Source organism: Canis lupus, chromosome 28 (assembly GCF_011100685.1).
Source record: "Canis lupus familiaris isolate Mischka breed German Shepherd chromosome 28, alternate assembly UU_Cfam_GSD_1.0, whole genome shotgun sequence".
In the NCBI taxonomy this organism is placed as follows: domain Eukaryota; kingdom Metazoa; phylum Chordata; class Mammalia; order Carnivora; family Canidae; genus Canis; species Canis lupus.
In genome coordinates this window covers 17579110-17600512 of record NC_049249.1, presented here as the reverse complement: position 1 = coordinate 17600512, position 21403 = coordinate 17579110, and the positions used below count along the sequence as shown (strand labels likewise).

Here is a 21403-nt window from a genome sequence, read left to right as displayed (position 1 = left end):
TGCTTCTCCCTCTGCCTGTGTCTCTGCCCCTCTCTCTCTCCTCTCTGTGTTTCTCATGAATAAATAAAATCTTAAAAATAAATAAATAGATAGATAGATAGATAGATAGATAGATAGATAGATAGATACAAATAAAGTTGATGTGTGTAGTGCTTTCTTGGTGTTATATAAAAAACCCACCACAATGAAAAAAACAATATGGGAACTATAGTAAATAACATGACAGGAATGCATCTTTAAAAGGTAAGACTCAAAGACCCAATATTAATGAGCTTGGCTTCCTTGAACTATTCATGCTGTAACCAATAGTCTCTTAAAATTGATCTTGATAGGTGGTCCCTGAAGGTGGCAAAGAGTGGAACAACAGACATGCATGGAGAAGGTGGGCCTAAGGACACTTTACTCCTCACGTATAATTGTAGCCTAAGGAAAACTGGAATGCATGTCTGTGTGTCTATGTATCTCTATGTATACATGTGAGTGTGTACCCAACTTAAAAATGTAAACTGTGTAACCAAGTTTACAGGGTGCCCAGAATAAAATGACTACACTCAGCAGATCATGACTATCAAGTATGGCAGGAGAAGGCATCTGGTTTGTTCCAATCTTATTGACTCCACTGCTTTACACTTTTATTCCTTCTTTCTCATTCTTTTTCTTCCCCTTGCACATCATCACCTTGCGATTATGTTTATTAGAAAAGGCAGTGATCAAGATTTTCTAGTCTACCTACGTTGCCCAAGGTTCCCCACTATGCACGCCTCCACCTCAGAGCCCAGAACAGTGCCCCAAATGTAGCAGTTTATTGCTCAATAAATAATTGTGGAATGGATGAATGAGTCAACAAATGATTACATCATGTTTCCGATGCTGATGTGCATTTGGGGAGGTATCAAGAACCAGGAAAGTACCCTAAAGATGTAAGAATTTATCATTTCGGCTGATATTTTTTTTCTTTAAAAATAGCAGGAAGGGAATGTTAGCTCCCACACATCTGTAGCCTAAGTAAGAGCACAATAAAAATGCAATAATGAAAATGTTAATTGAGCTCCTGACATTTAATGCTTCAAAATGAGAAATTAAAGCCAGGCTACAGCTTGTCAAGCTCCCATCAGCACCAGGGCGCACACAGCTAGCCAACTTGTTTTGACACTCAGGCTTCCAAAAATAACCCCAGGGCTCACAGCTCAGGCAGTAGGTGTGAGAGGAGCAGGGAGAGGCACGGTGAGCAGCTCTGCGGAGATTTGTCTGGAATCTGGAATTCAACTCACCAGATACAGTTTTTGGAAGACAAAGATGAAGAAAGAAAAGAGGGATGGGGCAGAGAGGTCATAAGCAGCAGGAGCAGAGGGGAGGGAGCCCAGGTCACAGACACTCAGAGTCAGGTGACATGACTGGATGTGGGAAAGGGCCCTGGAGAGACAGGCTCCACGCAGGCCACTGAAGACATCCTTGGCTGACTTCATAATAATTTTCCTGATAGTGAACAACCTCCCAGGGAGAACTAGCAAATAGGGTAAGGAGAAGCTGGGAACGAGGAGACATTTGCCAGCAATCTGGGTCTGGTTTTTCATCAGGATCTCTTCAGCTGTGTTATATCCCTCCCAACATCCCAGGGACATTTGTATGGCAAGGGGCCACACAAAGTTATAAGAGTTACAAAGGGGAGAATAAAAAGCAGTAGTAAATTCTGATACACAGTTGATCCTTGAACAACATGAATTTGAACTGTGTGAGTCCACTTGTGATTTTTTTTTCAGTAAATACAGCACAGAGCTATAAATGTATATTCTCTTCCTCATGATTTTCTTCATAACATTTTCTTTCCTCTAGCCTATTTTATTGTAAGAATACAGTATACAGTGCATATAATGTGCAAAATATGTGTTAATAGACTATGTTATTGGTAAGGCTTCTGGACAACAGTAGGCTGTTAGTAGTTAAGTTTCAGAAACTCAAATGTTTTATATGGATTTTCAACTACTCAGGGATTGGCACCCTTAACCCCCATGCTGTTCAAGGGTCAAGTGTCTGTGGACAAAAAAAAAAAAAAAAAAAACTTTCAAAAATAAATCTTTAACTTGTCTATGTTTGTCAATTTATAAAGACTTAACATTCAACTAGTTTAGGGCACAAGATGATCTCAGGTAATATCTACAACTAATCCTATCTCACTATGGTCCGAGCACTTTGCTGGATCTTGACATCCTCTACTATCTCTAATTTTTACAAACTCCCACAAGGTTGGAAAAAGAGAAACCTGTTTTATAAATGGAGGAAACAAAGCCCAGTGGTTGGAGAACTAAGCAAAATTCATAAGGCCAGTGTCAGAGCGCAGCTCTGAAAGCAGGACACCAGGGCTCCTGAGTACATTCATTCAGTCAGCATTTGCATAGTGTATGCATATGATTTATGGATTCTGTTGAAGGAGATGCACAAGTCACAGTCTCTGATATAAGAAGATCAAGGTTAAATTTCTGTAATATCAATGATGGTAAGAGCTGGCGAGTACTGAGCACTCAATATGTCCCAGGTACTGCCCAAGCACTTTATTTTATTTTTTTTTTAATTTTTATTTATTTATGATAGTCACAGAGAGAGAGAGAGAGAGAGAGGCAGAGACACAGGCAGAGGGAGAAGCAGGCTCCATGCACCGGGAGCCCGATGTGGGATTCGATTCCGGGTCTCCAGGATCGCGCCCTGGGCCAAAGGCAGGCGCCAAACCGCTGTGCCACCCAGGGATCCCTGCCCAAGCACTTTAAATCCAATTCTTCATTTAATCCTTCAATTCTGTTATGTCAGTACTGGTAACCCCACTTTGCCAATGAAAATATTGAAGTTCAGAGTGGTTAAGTCACACAAGACAATGTCTGGCTATATAGTTGGCATATTAAGTAATATTAACTTTTATTATTGATTACTGTTTTCTTTTCTTTCTTTTCTTTTCCTTTTTTTTTTTTATTACTGTTTTCCATGTTGCTTCTACTCCACTTCAGGGTGTCCTCTAGGCCTTGAGGAGAAGCAGAGAGTGTTGCAGTCTCTGAATTGGGAGGTCCAAACCACAAAGATTAGGGAGTATGGGGATCACTCCTCAAGCCAGGACAGCAACAAAGCCTGCCCCCATCTCTCACTAACCTGGGCTAAAGCCTGTCCTGAAGCCAGTGGTGCTCAATATGGGGATTCAATCCCTACGAGGTTGAGAGAAATGACTGGAATGCTAGAGGATGACACTCGCTCCAGATCTGATCAGCGTGGTCAGTCCCTGACATTTTTCAAAGTTCATGCAGCTGGGGGGCATGGAGAAGGAAGTCCTGTCCAGGAGAGCTGTGACTCCAGGAGCCAGAGCTTCGGCTTGCTGTGACAAGACAGAATGGACCATCTCAGGAAGTCACTGTGCACTTATCTGCTTTCATTAGAAAAAAAGCCTACCCACCAGAGCCCTAACTTCTGAGATTAGAAGCCCGCCTTGCTTTATGCCATCAATGTATTCCTGAGAAGGTGCATGTAAATCGAATGCATGCTAATCAGAGCACATTCCCCAGAGGCTTTCATTTTCATTTCAGAGCTGTTTTATCCTCATTTTTGATTGATGTTCAGTGGACAGTGGCTCCAACAATGCAACCTTAGGTCTTTCTGCCCTTTCCCACCAGGCTCTCAGCCAGGTGGTTAATCATGTGTAAACAAACCTTTACATGCACCAGAGGCCTCCTGATTAAAAACAGCTCTGGGGTGAAAGCCTTTGCAAAGAATCCTCTGTGTAAAGAGAAAGCTACCCCAACTTATATTTGGTGAGCTGGCAAGTTCATATATCAAGGTGTCTTAAAGTAAGAATTCCCTATGACAAACAAGCTTTCTGATCAGTCAGTTTACTTTGAGAGGAACTCTGGCCTCTTGCTAAGCACAAGGAATAGCTCTGTGACTACGTGGGACATGCAGTAACCTTGAAGTTACAAGTGTCTGGAGCTCTTTTCCTGGGTCATGAGATTGGCCCTGGGGTTCCATGACCCTGCCTATTTTCTGGGGAGAGTGTCCCTTGCTTTTACCCAATGCTCAAATGAGTCCAAAGAGGTGATAAATACATTCCAGAAACCATCAGGGAGGAAGAAGCACAAGGAATGTCTTCCTTACCTGTAGCCACCACAAGTCCCGGGGCTGTCTCCTTGCTGGAGATTCTTCCTGAAGAATACGGATTTTCAGAGATCTGCAAGTGCAGGTGTAAGGAGCAGAAGGGCTAAAATGGAGAAGAAAACATCTTCATTCCAGCAAACTTCTGACACACATACCGGCCCCACCAGAGATGAGGCTTCCAAAAGCAACCGCTCACTCAGATTTGGGCAGGAGACATTTCTGTCTGAGGCAGCCGGTATGCTCACATCAGAAGCTGACCCCATCACAACTGTAGGCCTCCCCTCCCTTACTCATTCCTGCCTCATCCATCAGGGTCCTGTTCACGGTCAGCCTTATGAAGCCTCCCTGACTATTCCTTCCCACAGAATGATCCTGACCTTCCCCTGTATCTGATCTTGACCATCACATCCAGTTTTTCAGAGTTGTAGGCAGCCTCTGGGAGGGATGCAGAGCAGAAGCTAAGTGAGGCAGTCTCCAGGCCCTCTACCCTCTTCTTCAACCAGATTGTGTCTGTTTCTCCTTTATTATTTGATTCCTGTTTATAATGTTTCTTGAATTTTACCTAAAATTTACCCTTATTTAGGTGTTCTTAAAAAGGATGATTGATTTATAAAGATATATCCTATATAATAAATAAGAACAAGAGAATGGTGAAATTGGGGAAAGAAGAAAATTAGGTTAAGAAAATAAGAGAAAATAAGACAAAGCCATGAGTAAGGCCTAAGGAAAAAGAAAATCCGTGCTATGACCAGTTGCTAGAGGTAGGCACACACTTGTCTCTGATTTTCCTGGCACCCCCAGCAGAAAACAGGGGGTTATATTGAAATCTACAAAAAAGGAAAATCCCTGTCTGCCCCATATCCCCGTTTTTAACCTAGTGTCCAGAGTGTGGTAAGTTGTTAATAAACCTTTTTAACAATGGCAAAAGCCAACCTTGGAAGACTTTCTCACGTAGATCCTCTAAGAATGCACAGAGGGTCATGAATTTCACTGTTAATGATCTGCCTTCCCTCTCCACCTAGAATTGCCACACTTAAGGGCAGAGAAAACCTCTTATATATCATGTCCTCCAGAGTGCCTAACCCAACATTCCACACACCTGGCACCCTGGGAATGGCTGGCAGATTAACTGCTATCCCATGTGGACACACCAGCCTGACCTCTCCTGGGCTTGCAAGGCAACTTCTGCTTACTTTGACATCTATCAAGCACTTACCAAAATGCATCATAGTATCAGTTAGCAGGTGTGTTTCTACTCCTGAGCTCTTCCTGAGACCCTGGAATGTAGGCACTGTCTCCTAAACATTTATTTATCTTACTGAGAGTTGGAGCACATAATATATTCTCAGTAAAAGCCTGTGAACTTCAACTGAACTTTCCATCCAAATGGTGTGGCAGTCTGAGTCCATAGATCATCACCCTGGGAGTTGCAGGAAAGCCCTGCCCAGAACCAGCCATGTTCCTAACACCTTAATGGAAGAAAGCCCCTGATGCAACATCCCCAGGCAACCAGCTTGCCCAGTGGACTTCATGTGAGACTGGGTGACTGACCAGCAGGCAGTGTACCGGACTTCCACGCAGATCCACATCTGGAGCTTGAAGTAGGCGCCAATCTCTGCCTTTGTTATAAGTGATATATGTCTTCACCTGGTCATCCACCTTCTTATTGGCCAAGAATATCCCTCTGATACCTGCTACCTAGGAAAAAGGGGAAGAGATGGAGAACCATGTTGGGCCAAATGCTGATAACCTGGGAGAAGCCCCAGCGTTTTCCACAGGGCATTGGGGGTACCAAAGAAGGGAAGAGGAGGAACGTGGTGAGAAATGCCATATACCATGTGGCCTTTGAGAGAAGTTTAAGATTATCTCTGTGCCCTCTACCGCCTGCTCCTGACTCAGATGTCCCACTGTCCTTTTACCCATCTGCTTTTTCCCACTTTATATGTTTCTGCATTTTGTTCATAGTATCTTATCCTTAATTAACTCTTAACATTCTCTCTGAGTTGGCAGTGGTTGATAACGACTAAAGAAGTTGCCCCTTCGGGGAACACATACTTTTGCTCAGGAGGAGGTTGGAGCCAGATTTTGAAAGCATAAAGGTATTATCCTTAATGCTAGAAGTTTAGGCATCCTGATTAGTAGTGAGGCAGATATTTTTAGGCAGATGACCCAGTTTGGTGACCCGGCATCCATCTTTGGCTGTGCCATTGGCTTTCTATGTGATCTCGCACAACTTCCATGTCATCTTTGGGTCTCAGCCAATCGTCACTTTGAAATAGACAGAATCAATCCTGCCCTTCCTCTTTTTCCTCAGTTGGCTAACAATAAACACATGAAATAATGCAGAGCATTCTTGCCAGAGTTCCCGATCTATTGGAATTTGCATCCCCTTGATATTTAGAAGGGAGAAGAGCATGACCACAAAACAAGAAGCTAAAGAATGAAAATAAATTTTTAATTCAGAAAAGTTCTAGAGTAACTACAGATTCAACTCAAACTTTTATTTCTTCTATGTTTACATTTTGGGAAATAAGAACAGATATTCTGAATGACAACACTCTACATCAAAGAAAGAGTCCCTAACTTCCTATAATAACCCCAGCATGTTCCAAAGCCAAAAGGCAAGTCAAATCACTTAAAAATATATAAACATGAGGTTGACTGACAGGTTTTCTGGAAATAGATATCTCAGAATTTTAAGTGTATTTATTCCCCGTTCTTTGAGGATCATGGTTAGTGGAGATAATACCAGTGGGAAAGAATATCACAGAAGTGAACTCTTTTATTTTTTAATGACAACATTTGGTTGGTGAAATAAGAAGTTTGTTTTAATTTTTGCTCTTTAAAAAAAAAAATAATAACCTGATTGCCCTTGTAAAAGAATGCCAAACCAGATAAAAACAAACAACAAAAATGGACAAAGAATGTCAAGAGGAGAACAGAATTTATCTGGGAAGGACACCACCAGGGGAATTTGACAAATGGCCAAAAAAGGAATTGATTAGATTTCTAACTTGAACAGAGGGTGGGTAGGGACAGAAGCCAAGGTAGGGGGAGTTCTGTGTCGGTGTCAGAGTTCTGTCCTTCCCCGGGCAAAGCCTCCCTGCCCTAACTGCTTAAAATCAGTGCCATTTCAGGAAGACTGGCATCTTCTATGCTCATCTAGGGGCTCTGAGGCTCTCTCATCACCTCAGTCTTTAAAACCAACTGCAGGGGCGCCTAGGTGGCTCAGTGGTTGAACTTCTGCCTTCTGCTCAGGGTGTGATGCTGGGTGCTGGAATTGAGTCTTAAAAAATAAAAATAAAAAAATAAAATCTACTGCAAAACTGTTTTTCTTAAACCTGACTACCAATTATTTCTCAGAGACAGTGGAATCTGTGTTCCTTTAGAACCAACTGTCTGATGGATGCCTTCTGGTATTTTCTTTAGCCACAGAGCTAGTACCTTTTCTGTTGGACAACCAGATAATGATTCTAGAGAACTCTCCCCGCTGAGTCAGCTGGCCCCCTCCAATGCATACCAAGGGCCTTGGTGTCTACCTCCAGGAGAAAAATATACAAGTCTGACTTAGACTTCTAAGCCCGCTCCTGTGGGGCTCCTGTCACCCTCATCTACTGCCTCCTAGCTGGATGCATTACAGCATGAATTTACTAGCCATTCAGATGCTTTGCTTCTTGTGTCCTCCTGGATGAGTATCTTGGGCAAATGTAATGGTCACTACCATATTTTCCCATTGAGCACTACACCACCATATTTTTGAGAACAAAATATGGAAAATGGGGTCTGAAAAGACACAGGACTGAAGATTTCCCAGAAAGCTATCTGCAGCTCTAAAAGCCTTTCTCTTGCAGTTGCACATGAGTCAGGGCAATCTCCCTCCAGACCCAAAGAACCAGAACACTTCCAATTTGTATTTGGATTGCTCAAAACTCTTACATTATTACTGAATTGCTTCTTGGCTCCATATCGTGTATGAATAGACTATAAATTTGGAGGGTACTTTGCTTTTGTGTGCCGTAGGCCAACAACTTTTAAACTTTTTATCGCAACCCAAGTATGAGATGTATTTATGTTGCAGCATAGTACTCATATCCATATATGCATGCATGTGTACACATGTAGGCACACTATATGTCTCTGATGCAAAAGTATCATGAAACACTACTTAGCCCACTGTATACAATATAAAGGAATAAAAGAATGAGACACTCATTTTAACTCTTCCATCCAAGGAGTTACCTGACATCTGATAAACTCTAACCATCTCCCATTGTTGTTTGAAATCAGAAGCATGGCTTGTAGCTGTTGGCCCAGAGTTCAAAGAGAAGGGCACAAGCTTGGGATGGTGGCCACAGAAGAGGGTCATACAAGTATAGGTCTGAATGGCCCACTTTCCTTCTGGGAATCAATTTGAGGTATGAAGAGAACCTGACAGCAACCTCTTGGCAGAGCACTGAATCCAGGTGGCACGGTCATCTGTTGCTCATCTCTCTGGGCCCTTAGGACAAGGAAACCAGGGCTCTGCTGAGAAAAGCAATTACTGTAGTCTGCCTTGAGCTGTCCCTAGAGTGGGACCTGTGGTGAGGGGCCGACAAAGGTGAGTTTGGGAAAGATGTCCCTGTGGAGGCTATAAGCAGCTGTCCATCTGGCCAACGATGGGTCACTTAAGTTCATGATAAAGGGTGGGAAGCAGGCACAAGGAAAGGGAAAGGAATAGAACATCAAAAAGACGGGCAAAGAAACCAGAATACTAAAGATGACTCAGACAGTCTCATTTTATCCATCCTGGTGAGGTCCACATAGTCATTATGAAATTCAAATTAAACCCACAATAAGGTATCAGTAGGCCCCCCTTCACAGTGGCTAAATGCACTCACATACCCTATAATACCAAGTATTGGTGAAGATGTGAGCATCCAGAACTCCCATACATCTCTGGTGGGGATGCAAAATGAGAATACCTCTTTAGAAACAGCCTGGTGGCTTTTTATAAATATATTTTATTATATTCAACCCAGTAATCCTACTCATAGGTATTTACCCAAGAGAAATAAAAACCTATGTTCACGTGGATGTTTATAGAGGTTTTATTCATTATCACGCAGAACTGGAAACAACTTACATGTCCTTCAACTGGTGAATAAATAAAAAAATCAGAGCACATCCACAAAATGGAATACCACTCAGCAATTTAAGAAAAAGGAATACGTACAGATACTCAACAACATGGGTGAATCTCAAATGCATGATTGTAAGTAAAAGAAGCCAAAATCAAAAGACGATCTACTGTATAAACCCAATTACATAAAATCTAGAAAAGGCAAAACAGGAGAGAGAAAGAAATCAGACTGGTCTGCTAGTGATTTGGGGTGGAAGAATGGTTGAAAACAAAAAGGCCATCAGGGACGCCTGGGTGGTTCAGTGGTTTAGTGCCTGCCTTTGGCCCAGGGCATGGTCCCAGAGTCCCAGGATCGAATCCCACATTGGGCTTCCTGCATGGAGCCTGCTTCTCCCTTTGCCTGTGTCTCTGCCTCTCTCTCTCTCTCTCTCTCTCTCTCTCTGTCTCTCATGAATAAATAAATAAAATCTTTAAAAAACAAAAAAGCCATCAGAAGAAATATTGTGGGGTGACAGTTCTCTATCTTAATTATGGTAGTAGCACAAATGCATACCCTTGTCAAAACTCATAGAACTTCATATCAAAAAGGGAAAATTCTACTATACATAAATTATACCTCAATAAAAAAATGTGGAAAAAATGCATGGTGGGAAGAGCCTGGGCTTTAAAGAACAACAACAACTATATATATATATATACACACACACACACACACACACACACACACACACATTTATATATTTATTTATTTATTTATTGGAGTTCGATTTGCCAACATATAGCATAACACCCACTGCTCATCCCATCAAGTGCCCCCCTCAGTGCTGGTCACCCAGTCTCCCCATCCCCCTGCCCACTACCCCTTGTTTGTTTCCCAGAGTTAGGAGTCTCTCATGTTCTGTTTCCCTCACTGATATTTCCCACTCATTTTCTCTCCTTTCCCCTTTATTCTACTTCACTAATTTTTATATTCCCCAAATGAATGAGACCATATAATGTTTGTCCTTTTCCGATTGACTTACTACACTCAGCATAATACCCTCCAGTTCCATCCACATTGAAACAAATGGTGGGTATTTGTCATTTCTAATGGTTGAGTAATATTCCATTGTATACAGAGACCACAGCTTCTTTATCCATTTTTCTTTCAATGGACACTGAGGCTCCTTCTACAGTTTGGCTATTGTGGACTTTGCTGCTATAAACCTTGGAGTGCAGGTGTCCTGCCATTTCACTGCATCTGTATCTTTGAGGTAAATCCCCAGCAGTGCAATTGCTGGGTCACAGGGTAGCTCTATTTTTAACTCTTTGAGGAACCTCCAGTTTTCCAGAGTGGCTGTACCAGTTCACATTCCCACCAACAGTGCAAGAGGGTTCCCCTTTCTCCACATCCTCTCCAACATTTGTTGTTTCCTGTCTTGCTCATTTTCATCATTCTCACTAGTGTGAGGTGGTATCTCATTGTGGTTTTGATTTGTATTTCCCTAATGAGCCTGGGCTTTTTATTCAAATATACATTGGCTGGTTAAAGCATAGCTCTACCATTTTACTATCTGTGTGATCTGACCCAAGTTACTAAATTCTCTGCATATCTGTACTCTCACAGGCATGAGAGGGGGTGACACCTACCACAAAGAGATATGGCAAAAGCATATGAATCATTAAAGTTATGCGAACCAATACTATGGCCACTAGCCACACATGGCTACTCTCCACTTGAAATGTGGCCAGTGGAACCAAGGAACTGAAGTTTAGCTATATTTTATTTGAACCAATTTGAACTTCAGTTGAAAAACTGATACCCAATTCTTTATTGGCAAACTTTTAAGTATGTTTGGAATAACCTGGGTATGTGAATCTACCTTTCTACCACAAATTTTATGAAATGTAAATACTGATGGAGTATTTCTGATGAAAATTTAGCATATGAATCGAGAGATGTGGGATGTGTAAAATAAACCCAGAATTTTGTAGATTTAGTATGGAAAAATATAAAATACCTCATTAGTAATTTTTCAAATGGAGCATATACTAAAATGATAATATTTTAGATATTTTGGTTAAATAAAAAATATTATAATTAATTTCCCCCGTTTCTTTTACTTTCAACACTGTGAGTGATAGAATATTTAGCAGTGCATCTACAGTTTGCATTATATATTTATTCAATGACACCAATCTAAGGCATTACCTGATATGCTGCTATTATTATAATGAGGTGTGAGTTGGATGCTTAATATCCAGGAAAATATTGAAGAATATGCATCCAATCAACAGCTCAGAGCATGTTTCTATAATATAACTGAGGGTGTTGGAAAATATATTAGTTTCTTGATTTATCAGTGGAAAGCAATGAAGAAGAAATGTAGTTTGGAGTTAGTGATGTGAGGAAACCACAACACAGCTCTACGTGAAAAGAGTATCACAGAATAATGGTGAAAACACATTAACAGATTATATTCATTGTCATCACCAAACTGGTTTTGATGGAAAGGGCTCTGATACCTTAATAGAGAGATTATTATTCGGCGGCCTGCAAGAATTATTTTCTCACCTTATTATGTAATTACAGCCCTGACAATATTGTACTTGGAAGCAGAGATTAAAGAAGAATGAGAAGAAACTCTCAACAACAGGCCAGGAAACAATGTCTCTGCTTTATTCAGTTTTAGGGAGTTCAGAGAGGGTGGATTCCTACCCATGGTTTCCAAGATCTTTTAGTGTCAAGACCTTCATGGTGAATTCTCAAGTAAGTTTTCTATTTTCTTTGTCCTTTCTCATGGTCAAGAAGAAGCTTGAGAGGGCCACATGCAAGATGGAGTGATACAGTACTAAGTAGATTTAAGTGGCTGTGCTCATCCCAAGCCACCTCACATCTGTGTTATGTAAAGGTATCTCTGATATTTCAGACAAGGCTAAACAGGTGTAATACCCTATCACATCATAATATAAAGTTATATATTAACTTGGGATAGGAGATTGCATCATGCATCCAAGTATCATTTCTAGGTATTAGATGTAGGGGAAGGACAGATAGAAATGTTAGCCCACCAAATAAATGCCCAACTCTTCAATCTAGCTCTTTTTTACTACCTTTGCAATATTAATCCCCACTGTTCTGCAAAATAATTCAACATTCCATGAAAGTGGGCATTTACTCATCAGACTCTGGTTCTCATTTTATGCTGGGATTCCACCAGACATGCCTTTCTCCCAGACTCCAATAATTTATCTTTTAAGCCAGGTCATCTCCAAGTCTCTCCAAATTCCTCAAGTTAGAATTAACCTTCCTCTCTAGTGATTCTACAACATGGAAAATCACAGTTTTAATACAAGTTAGTTTGTGATCCCTAACTACCCTAATAGGGTCACATATCTTTCCAGTAGATTATGAGTCTCAGGCACCAGCTTCATCTCATCAAACAAAATATAGTTTATGAGACTGTATTAATTTAGTTGAATTGAAAATGTGAAAGCTTACTACTTTTCCCAGCTGCATTACTCAAGGGCATTCAGAGTCCAGAAAAATTATAGTCTCTTTGTTAACTGGCCATATGGTACACAATCTCAGTTTCTATGAGAGTCTCTAGTGAAGGAGGTTAAAAACTAATGACCCCTAGAGACCAATTAAATTCAGCTTTATCTCCAAATCACAGAATGCAACTCCAGGTGCAAAACAGGCATCACCCTCTGTTAAAACCTTCAATATGGTCATGGTCTAGATAGTGTCAGGATACAATTTATTTTCTTGGTATTAAATGCCTTCTAGAATCTGAACTCCAACCACCTATCAGGCACTCATTCTTGTACCTGTGAGCATCTATTCTATGCAATTAGATTGGCTAGCTCATGGCCTTACAAATCTATACTATCCATCTAGTTCTTGACTCATGCCAGTCATAAAATATGGAATATCTTCCAGTTCTTCCTCCCTAGGGAAAAAAGACTTACGATCAGATTGGTAACATTGCAAAAAGGAACTGGGCATATACAGCACATCTGAATGTTCACTATTTTAGGGATCTACCTGCAAAGATCACATTCTCTGTACCTCATGGCAGTGGTGCATCCAGTTCTGGCAGGCAGTATTAGCAAGCTCACTTGCTCCTACATAACTTTTAAAAGCAATCAAACTGATATTTGACTTCCATTTGTCTCACCCTTTGTCTCAACTGACTCCAGTCTGGGCAGGTAAAAAAAAAAAAAACAAAAAACAAAACCTTTGTTCACTGACTTCCTCCAAGTCTGACAAACTAGACTGAAAACTTCCTGAGGGTAAGAATCAGTATCTCTCTTGTCTTCCTCATGGGCTTTAACATAAAGCAGGGGCACCATGAACCTTGATAAAAATTAAACGGAGAACAACCTCAATAGAACTGGCTTTAGAGAAGTTGCTTTGCCTGGTATCTCTCTTCTCTATAGATAAGATGAACGTCATGCATTATTTTTTCTCCCAAAAAGAATGAAAATGCAAGACTGACTTCAGTAAGACAAAAAGAAATACATACACTTAGGCACATTCTTCATTTCGATCCATGCATGCTCCACTTCAGAGTGTCTCACTGTTCACAATGACCAAAGTACTCTTTATTACAAAAGGAACAGCACAGTGCCAAACTCACCCACCTTATCAATAGGATCAGAGACAAAGGGATTTCTCATTTGAAAGGTCATCTGCAGCAATGTCTATCCTGCCCTACTAAGGTCTGGCCACAGGAGAATGAATAATCCTCTTATCTCTACAGCCTCATTTACAGGAACCTGGTTGCAATGGCCTCAGTCTTAGGAACATTTCATCCAAACCTTCCCACCAGAGGTGACTTACTCCCCAATAACAAACTGTATTTCTGCCTCCAGGTATGATCAGATACATGGAAATGTAAGCTTCCCAAAGCCCTTTACACATCTTAATCATCAGTTTTTGTAATTCTAAAAAAAACAAAACAAACAAACAAGCAAAGAAAACTGGGCTATTTCCCAAACTGAGGCCTTGTTGTTACAGGAATAGGCATTTGTCAACAACCTCCTAGGAAATCACAGTATTTCTCTTGATTTGTTTTACATCCAGGGCTATTCACTTCTCTCTATCTTTTTGAATGTGCTTCTATTCACCCCAGACCTTTGTGTGGCAATCCTACCTTATAACATAACTAGAATCTTACATGTTTCCAGCACCCTCAGTAACTTAGATACCAGTGTGGGGATGCTAGAACTCTGATGGGCACTGCTCAGAAGAGACCACTATAAAGCAGAAGCCCCTACATGGATCCCTCAGTTTTGAAAGCCACTCTCACTCCTCAAAGATGATACTTGTAATGGAGCAGCTCACCCATACCATCTGAAGCTACCATTCATGGCAGACAACTCTTCCCTCCAAGAATGAATGATCTCAAACAGCGTAGCAGGTATAGGTTTGACCACCAGTCACTAGTGAATGCTGGATAATGAAATACACCCCTTTACTTGAATCAATCCATCATAGCAAGGTGAGTGCAGTGGCCAGGACAATTAGAGGTCATACACTGCCACTAGAGATATAAAAAAGGACCACAGGCCAGTTTTTCTCTAATCCCTATGTGGAGTCACTTGGTTTCCCAGATAAATTATTCTTGAACTGGTGATCACATTGAAAAACAAAACCTCAACAGAACTGAAAACTCAGGAAGATGATCATATTAAACAACTCAACATAGATCAAGGTCAGTTCTTCACCAGGCACATATGTTGGCATCTCGTGGCATCTTAGGGAAACTCTCATCCTTAGCAATGATAGTCACTTTTCTTTCCCTGTAAAATTTGTTCATAAAATGTAATTTCCCAAATAATTTAAGGTATACAAATAGATACATACCTCCACACAGGGTCCATAGAGTTGAATAAAGGGACTTAAGCAAGCCCATGTAGGTCAAATACCTGTGCATCTGGCTTGTAATCATGCTCATACACAAAAGAGCATCAGCTTCAGCTACCATTTGTTCAAGTTTGCTGAGTCAACCACCACACTAGATGCTTTTTATACATTATCTCTCATTCTCACAAGCATCTCATTAGGTAAATATTTTTACAGGTGAGGAGATTAAGGCACAGGAAGGTTAAGTTCCTTGCCTGAAGTCACACAATCGCTAAAGGGTATAGCCATCATCTGAACCCAGGACTGGCTGACTGCAATGCTTGTGTTTATTCCATTAAAACTCGTGGGAAAAAAAAAAAAAAAAAGGCAGTTCCAGGTGCAGGATCATCTTGGCTACATACCTCATACAATTCAATAATAATGTTTCCCATTAGACCTCGGCTACTCTTAATGTTCTCCATGGCCAAGGTGAAGTAGATGCCACGCGTGTCTGAGATGTACAGATTGTACGTGTCATTCTGGTTCCATTCTTGAACGGCTGCAAACACTTGGTTCTCATCGGTACTGATGATGTGCATGTCCTATAAGAAGATGGAAAACCTGTAAGGCAGCAGATCTCCATATCTCTCTGCCCATTGGGACCCAGAGTAATTACCATGACTCATGAATGGTTGGGAAAAAGCTTGAGTTATAGGCAATGTTAAACAATTCTGTGTCGGACCAAGGCTATAAATTAAGAGCTTCGTGATTTCTGTTCCTTGCTAAGTGACAGTAAGATGGGTGTAAGGGGCTTTGGTGGGTATCATTTTCCACGGCTTCAAGGGATTCATCCACTTTCATTTTTTATTTTTATACCTGAAAGTTAGTGTTAGTGCTAACGGAGACATACAGCCTTGCAAGAGGAAACTCGCACATGCAAAGAAGACAGGGCTTATCCCTGGCTTTAGATCTTCATTCATATTTTCAAACTTTTTAGTGTAGTGGTTTTGAAACTTCTCTTTGGGATCTTCAGAGTCATGGAGATTGCAAGAAGGGTGGCAGGGAGGCAGAGCCAATGGGTAGGGCTCTGGGCTTCCAACACTGTTTCAACCAGATCGGCACCATTTTAATTTGTTTTATCCTGGACTTCTGCATAATATTTGGGGAATAAAAGGTGAGGGAGGTTCTGCTGCTAATAAGATAATATTTGAAAATCATAGTTGCAGAAAGGACACTCAACCTGGAATTTAGTGTTCTGGGTCATAACAGAAACTCTGCTATAAGTTAGCTATATGGTGTGGAAGGTGTTTGTGTCCCTGAGTTTCAATTTTCTCACCAAAACACTGAAAAGATTGGGCTACCAATAAAAATAGCTGACATCGGAGCACCACTCTAAGTCATCTAAATGTACTATTTCAGTTAAAAATCCAAATAATTCTCCCACAGAGGTAGTATAATTTCCATTTTACTGAAGCATAAACTAAGGTATGCAGAGGTTTGCCAACTTGCTTCATGTTACATACCTAGTAAGTGACAGAAGCAGTAGAGCTCTAACTTAATTGTTAGCTTCTAACCATTTGGATACACAGCCTCCAGATTAGAAGCTGCAATCCTATGACCCATGAGACGAATATGAATCACAAATGCTTGGTCTGATCACAGCCTCTACTGAATACCTGCTGGTGTAGTCTTTTTTTTTTTTTTTTTTGGTGTAGTCTTTTAGACGAAGTCAGCACTCATGAAACTTCAGCCTCAAGCACCCAAAAGTTCTTATGATCTGCCTCTCACATATCAATGTGATAGGTGATGAACTTTCTAGTCCCTGAAGTCACTTTAGCTTGTATACCTGGACTAGAACATTTCCAAAATCAAATCTAACCAGTTCACAATTCAAAAAAGTTTACAAAAGCCAGTTTTCATATATGGCAAGGCACCATACAAAGATTATCACAAAATCTAGTTCTTGCCCAAGGAATTCACACTGTCAGGAGGAAATGACACAGATATAAACACTTGACATAATGGAAGTGTGGAGGCCAAGAAAAATTAAGGCCATTCCACCTCAAGTTTAGCATTAGCACAAGTACAGCCATGTTAGGTCCCTGGGAATAAGAACTGAACTTTACAGGGAAAACTGTGATTGTCCTAGGCAGGGAATCCCATATCGGAAAGACAATAAAGCTCAGAATGCCCTCGGCAGAGAATCCCATATCAGATCTTAAGAAACTCCCCCACCTTTGCCCCCATATTGGAATTGAAAAAATTCCTCCACCCCTTCTGAAGATCCCCTAGACCAGCCCATAAAAAACCCAGCTGTAACCCACTTCGGGGTCCAAGTCCCTGCTCTGCTGTATGGAATATACTTGGACCCACGCTCGAGCTTGTAAATAAACCCTCATGTACTTGCATCAGTGTTGGCTCCTTGGTGGTTTCTCGGATTCACAATCTTGGGCACAATAGAAGCAGTTAAAAAATGTATAACTAAACAGGTGTATATGCCAAGGAGTAATGGCATCCTGAGAAAGCAGGAGAGGACCCCTGTCACTGTGGTGGTAAGCACCCATACATAGTACGGGCATGGGGAATTAGAGTTGACAGTAAGTAAAGCACCAGGCTCTTACCTTGTTTAACCAACCTTTCCCAGAAATGATTTCAGCAATAAAAGGAGGTAGCAATGTCTATAATGTCACAACTATGGAGAGTTTCTCCAAGATGTTTTTAAAAAGGAGCAAGCTCATTCGATTTAGACAACGATGAGGTGGGAAAAGTGAGATGCGTTCTGGATCTTTTTATTGGAGGATCTGTCAAACCTTCAGTGTCTGGCCTTGAACTCCCTAGGTCGCCTTGACTAAGACCTCGCTAGCTCATTTGTGCTTACATACCTTATGGAATTACAGGTTCCTGCTGAGCTGCTTGAAAATGGAAATAAGGCTTCCTCTTAAAAACCCTGTGATGAAATTGTGTTGTGTTGGTGTGGAATGAAAGCCCAAGAACCCAGTAGGAGGGGAAATAGCAGCTGCAGGAAATACAGATTAAATTCACTTACCCTGTTAAAAATGCAATAGAAATGCCCGGCTTTTCCCAGATGTTTTGGTTATAAAAATGAATGAGCTAAGTTATTTTAGACTAAACTAATGTAAAAAAGTGGGAAAAAAAAAACAATTTAAAACACTGGGGCATGGTCAGGATTAAATGCAGCCAGGTTTGCTGTGAGTGTATCTTAGTTGGGAGATGTGCTGGGGTATATCACCTGGTGCTCAGGTATTGCAGGCTCTGAGGGATGGAGTGCTCTTTAGCATCTAGGACTGGGAAGTTTGCTCCAGAGATTCTTAATTTCCCTAAATCACTTAACTAATAAATGATATCACTAAGATTTAAACCCAAGACTATCAGAATCAGGAAGCTAAACTCTGTTATCAGTGAGTGTATAACTCAATATGCACCAAAATGACCTGGAGATCATAGCATGCGGACTCCTATGTCCCACTGCCTGAGGTTCTGATTCTGTATGTCTGGTTGTGAAGCCTTGAACTCTACCATCCGAACCAGCCTTCCAGATAAGTCAGGTGCATGCAGTCTGGAAAATCACTCTTTGAAAAAGCTCTGAACTATGTGTCCTCTCTCCAGATAGATCTTATAGTTGAATAGGGATCTACCAATAATAACCAGAATATTAAGTTTTCAAGAACAAATAAAAGCATTATCAGTAATATTGGTCTAACAGGGATCTGAATGATAATAAAGTATATTTCTTAAATCCTGTGATCTCAATCTAACCTCTAAGCATGTGTCACCTCCTTCCTACAAAATTGAAGACATTCTTGCTACTCCTAAGAACAAGTAGGGCAAGATGTAAGTGGTGATGAAGAGAGAGAGCTTCAAGGGGGAAAAGCGGTAAGCCAGTTCTGATCGGGACTTTACTAAATGGGAATTTGGACAGCATCAGATATAACCACATTCTTGCCTTTATTTGGATAACAATTATAAATAACCCTTTAATTTGGAAGAATCATATTTGCCTTTCACAAACCTAAATGTGAGACTTCGTAGGTAAACAATGGTGAAAATACTTCCCCATGATTGAAGCATTTTTGTGTAATCTGGGCTAAATGTAACTTCATTCATTATAAAAATACATAGGTTATTCAGCACCTGCCATGTGCCAAGCATTATAATAGAAGTACAGAGAGGAACAAGAAATACAACCTGACCTCAAGCAGGTGCCTCATGGTGGTGGGGATATCATGCACTCTTGTCCTTCTGTGAACCTGACTAAAGTCTTCAGTACAGTACTGATAGGAATACAAAGGCTTATAGATGGGGGGCAGGGGAATCCATGGAGACATATGGAACTTGAGTGGCTTGAAAACAGTTTTTCCCTGAGGGAGGTGAGGACAGACAGTGGCCACACCATAAGGGGCTCCGCATGGCACACTTAAGTTTTACCCAGAAGGAGATACAAAATTGGCACAAGATTTTAAGCAGGAAAAAAGGAAAAATTAGCAATGACCAATGCAGAAATCTGGCTGGGGAAGACCAGCTTCATTGCAAGATCACATTTGTTGTGGAGGCAGCGTGAAGGTAGACTTAGTGGACAAGGAGGAAGGCTTATGAAGTGACTGCAATAATCTAAGTAGTGAAACATAAGAGCCTGAACAAAGGAAGCAGGTTTTCTATGAGAACTCTATGAAATGGATGGGTGAGATATGGAGGCAGAACCCACAGGGGGATAAAGGAAAAGGGAGTATCTTTAATATGCCTGATTTCTGACTTTCAAAATTCTCTGCTTCTTTTTAGTGTACACATATAATCATAATTAAACACCCATAGCTAAAAACTTGCATAATCATTTATTCTATGTCAGTCTCTCTCATTAGATGGTAAGTTCCCAGAGAGAAGACACTGTATCTTTCTTATTTATCACTTCACTTCTAGCACTTTCTAAGTATTTAGCACTTGGTAGATATCCAATAAAAGTTTTCATATGAATAAAGAGAGGGAGTAAGTAAACACAGGAGAAGGATGAAATTTTAGGGATATAATATAAAAACACCGAGCTCAGTTCTAGAGTTTTAAAATGGGATCTTTCAAGGGAGCTACTTCAAATAAGCAGTCCAGAGTTCAATCAATATGGGAGGAGGCTATGGACACAGGTGTCACCAATATGGAGAGAAGGGATGAAGTCACCTAGGAATCATGCAGAATGCCAGAACTTAGGATCATTAACATTTAAGGGTGGCAGGGGAAGAGGAACCAGAAAAAGAAATTAGAATAAAATATTCCAAAGAGAAGAGTATCAGGTATGGATTTTTTTCCAAGTGTCAAATGGAGAAATGTCTATTGCACTTGGCTGGAGATGGTCCCTGGTAACAATGGCTAGAGGATTTTTGGTGGAATAGTGGAAAGAGGGGAAAGCAGAAGATAGCTGGAACTAGGCTGAAGAGTAGATAGGAAGTGACAAAAGAAATTAGAATTACAGATAACAATTTAAGAAGTGCGGCTGTGACACAGCAAAGGATTAAATCAGTATTTGGGGCAATGTAAAAATTAAGGAAAATTGTCCTAAGGAAATTAAGGAAAAGGTTAATATCACTGTCATTATCATTATAATAAATTTTCTCAAGCATATTTCCCTCTTCTCCCCTTTATTATTCAAAATGGGATTAAACATATTCTACTGTCAACTAAAAGCAAACCTAGACTTAGGTAGGGAGAGCCTTTATTTGCAAAGACTATTGTGATAGGGAGAACACTCTAGCTGTCATTGCAATAGGAAGAACACTCTGGCTGCCGTATCTGCAAGCCCTCAGAGTAAAGTCAGAGAAGAACTACTTTTCACAGAGAAAGTAAAATAAGGCTAGAGACAACCTGGTGTGTGAGCAGGGTTAGCAGGTGGCAGGACAGGGGGCCATTGAACAGAAAACCGTCCTCCTTATAGTCAGGTGATTTTCAGAAAGCCTGTTAACAAGGGGTGTTCTGAGTTCTAGTGCTGGCAAGAGTACCCAGTGCTCACATCTGCTCAAGACTGAATCAAAGTTAAGGGCTTGGGGGAAGGTGAAAAGCCAAACTAAGTCTGGTCAAGTCAAACGAGCCAGCATTTTGTCCAGGTTGGTCAGTGAGGGCAAAGAGTTCAGTTAACCATTTATGAGATAAAGAATGGGAATTTTATCTTGTCGAAGGCAGGCGTCTGCATCTTAGTAGGTGCATGGGAATGAGTGGTTTTTGCAGTGAGCCACATCCAGGAACACAAGAGTAGGGAGTGTTTCTTAAACCTTACATTCTCCAGAAGCTCAGGGCTTAGTATAGGTCAATGGTATTGTGATATC

General features: G+C 40.8%; 1 protein-coding gene across 2 annotated transcripts in view; it reads right to left on the bottom strand.

Moving 5' to 3' along the window:
* The window catches only part of SORCS3 (sortilin related VPS10 domain containing receptor 3), a 581611-nt gene that overhangs the window by 83638 nt on the left and 476570 nt on the right, over positions 1-21403 (bottom strand). For both annotated transcript variants that reach the window (XM_038578740.1, XM_038578741.1), the window contains exons 9-11: positions 15500-15679; positions 5680-5826; positions 4129-4231 (exon numbers count right to left, since the gene is read on the bottom strand). In XM_038578740.1, coding sequence (XP_038434668.1) covers positions 4129-4231; positions 5680-5826; positions 15500-15679 — 430 coding nt within the window. The remainder of the gene's footprint in view (positions 1-4128; positions 4232-5679; positions 5827-15499; positions 15680-21403) is intronic.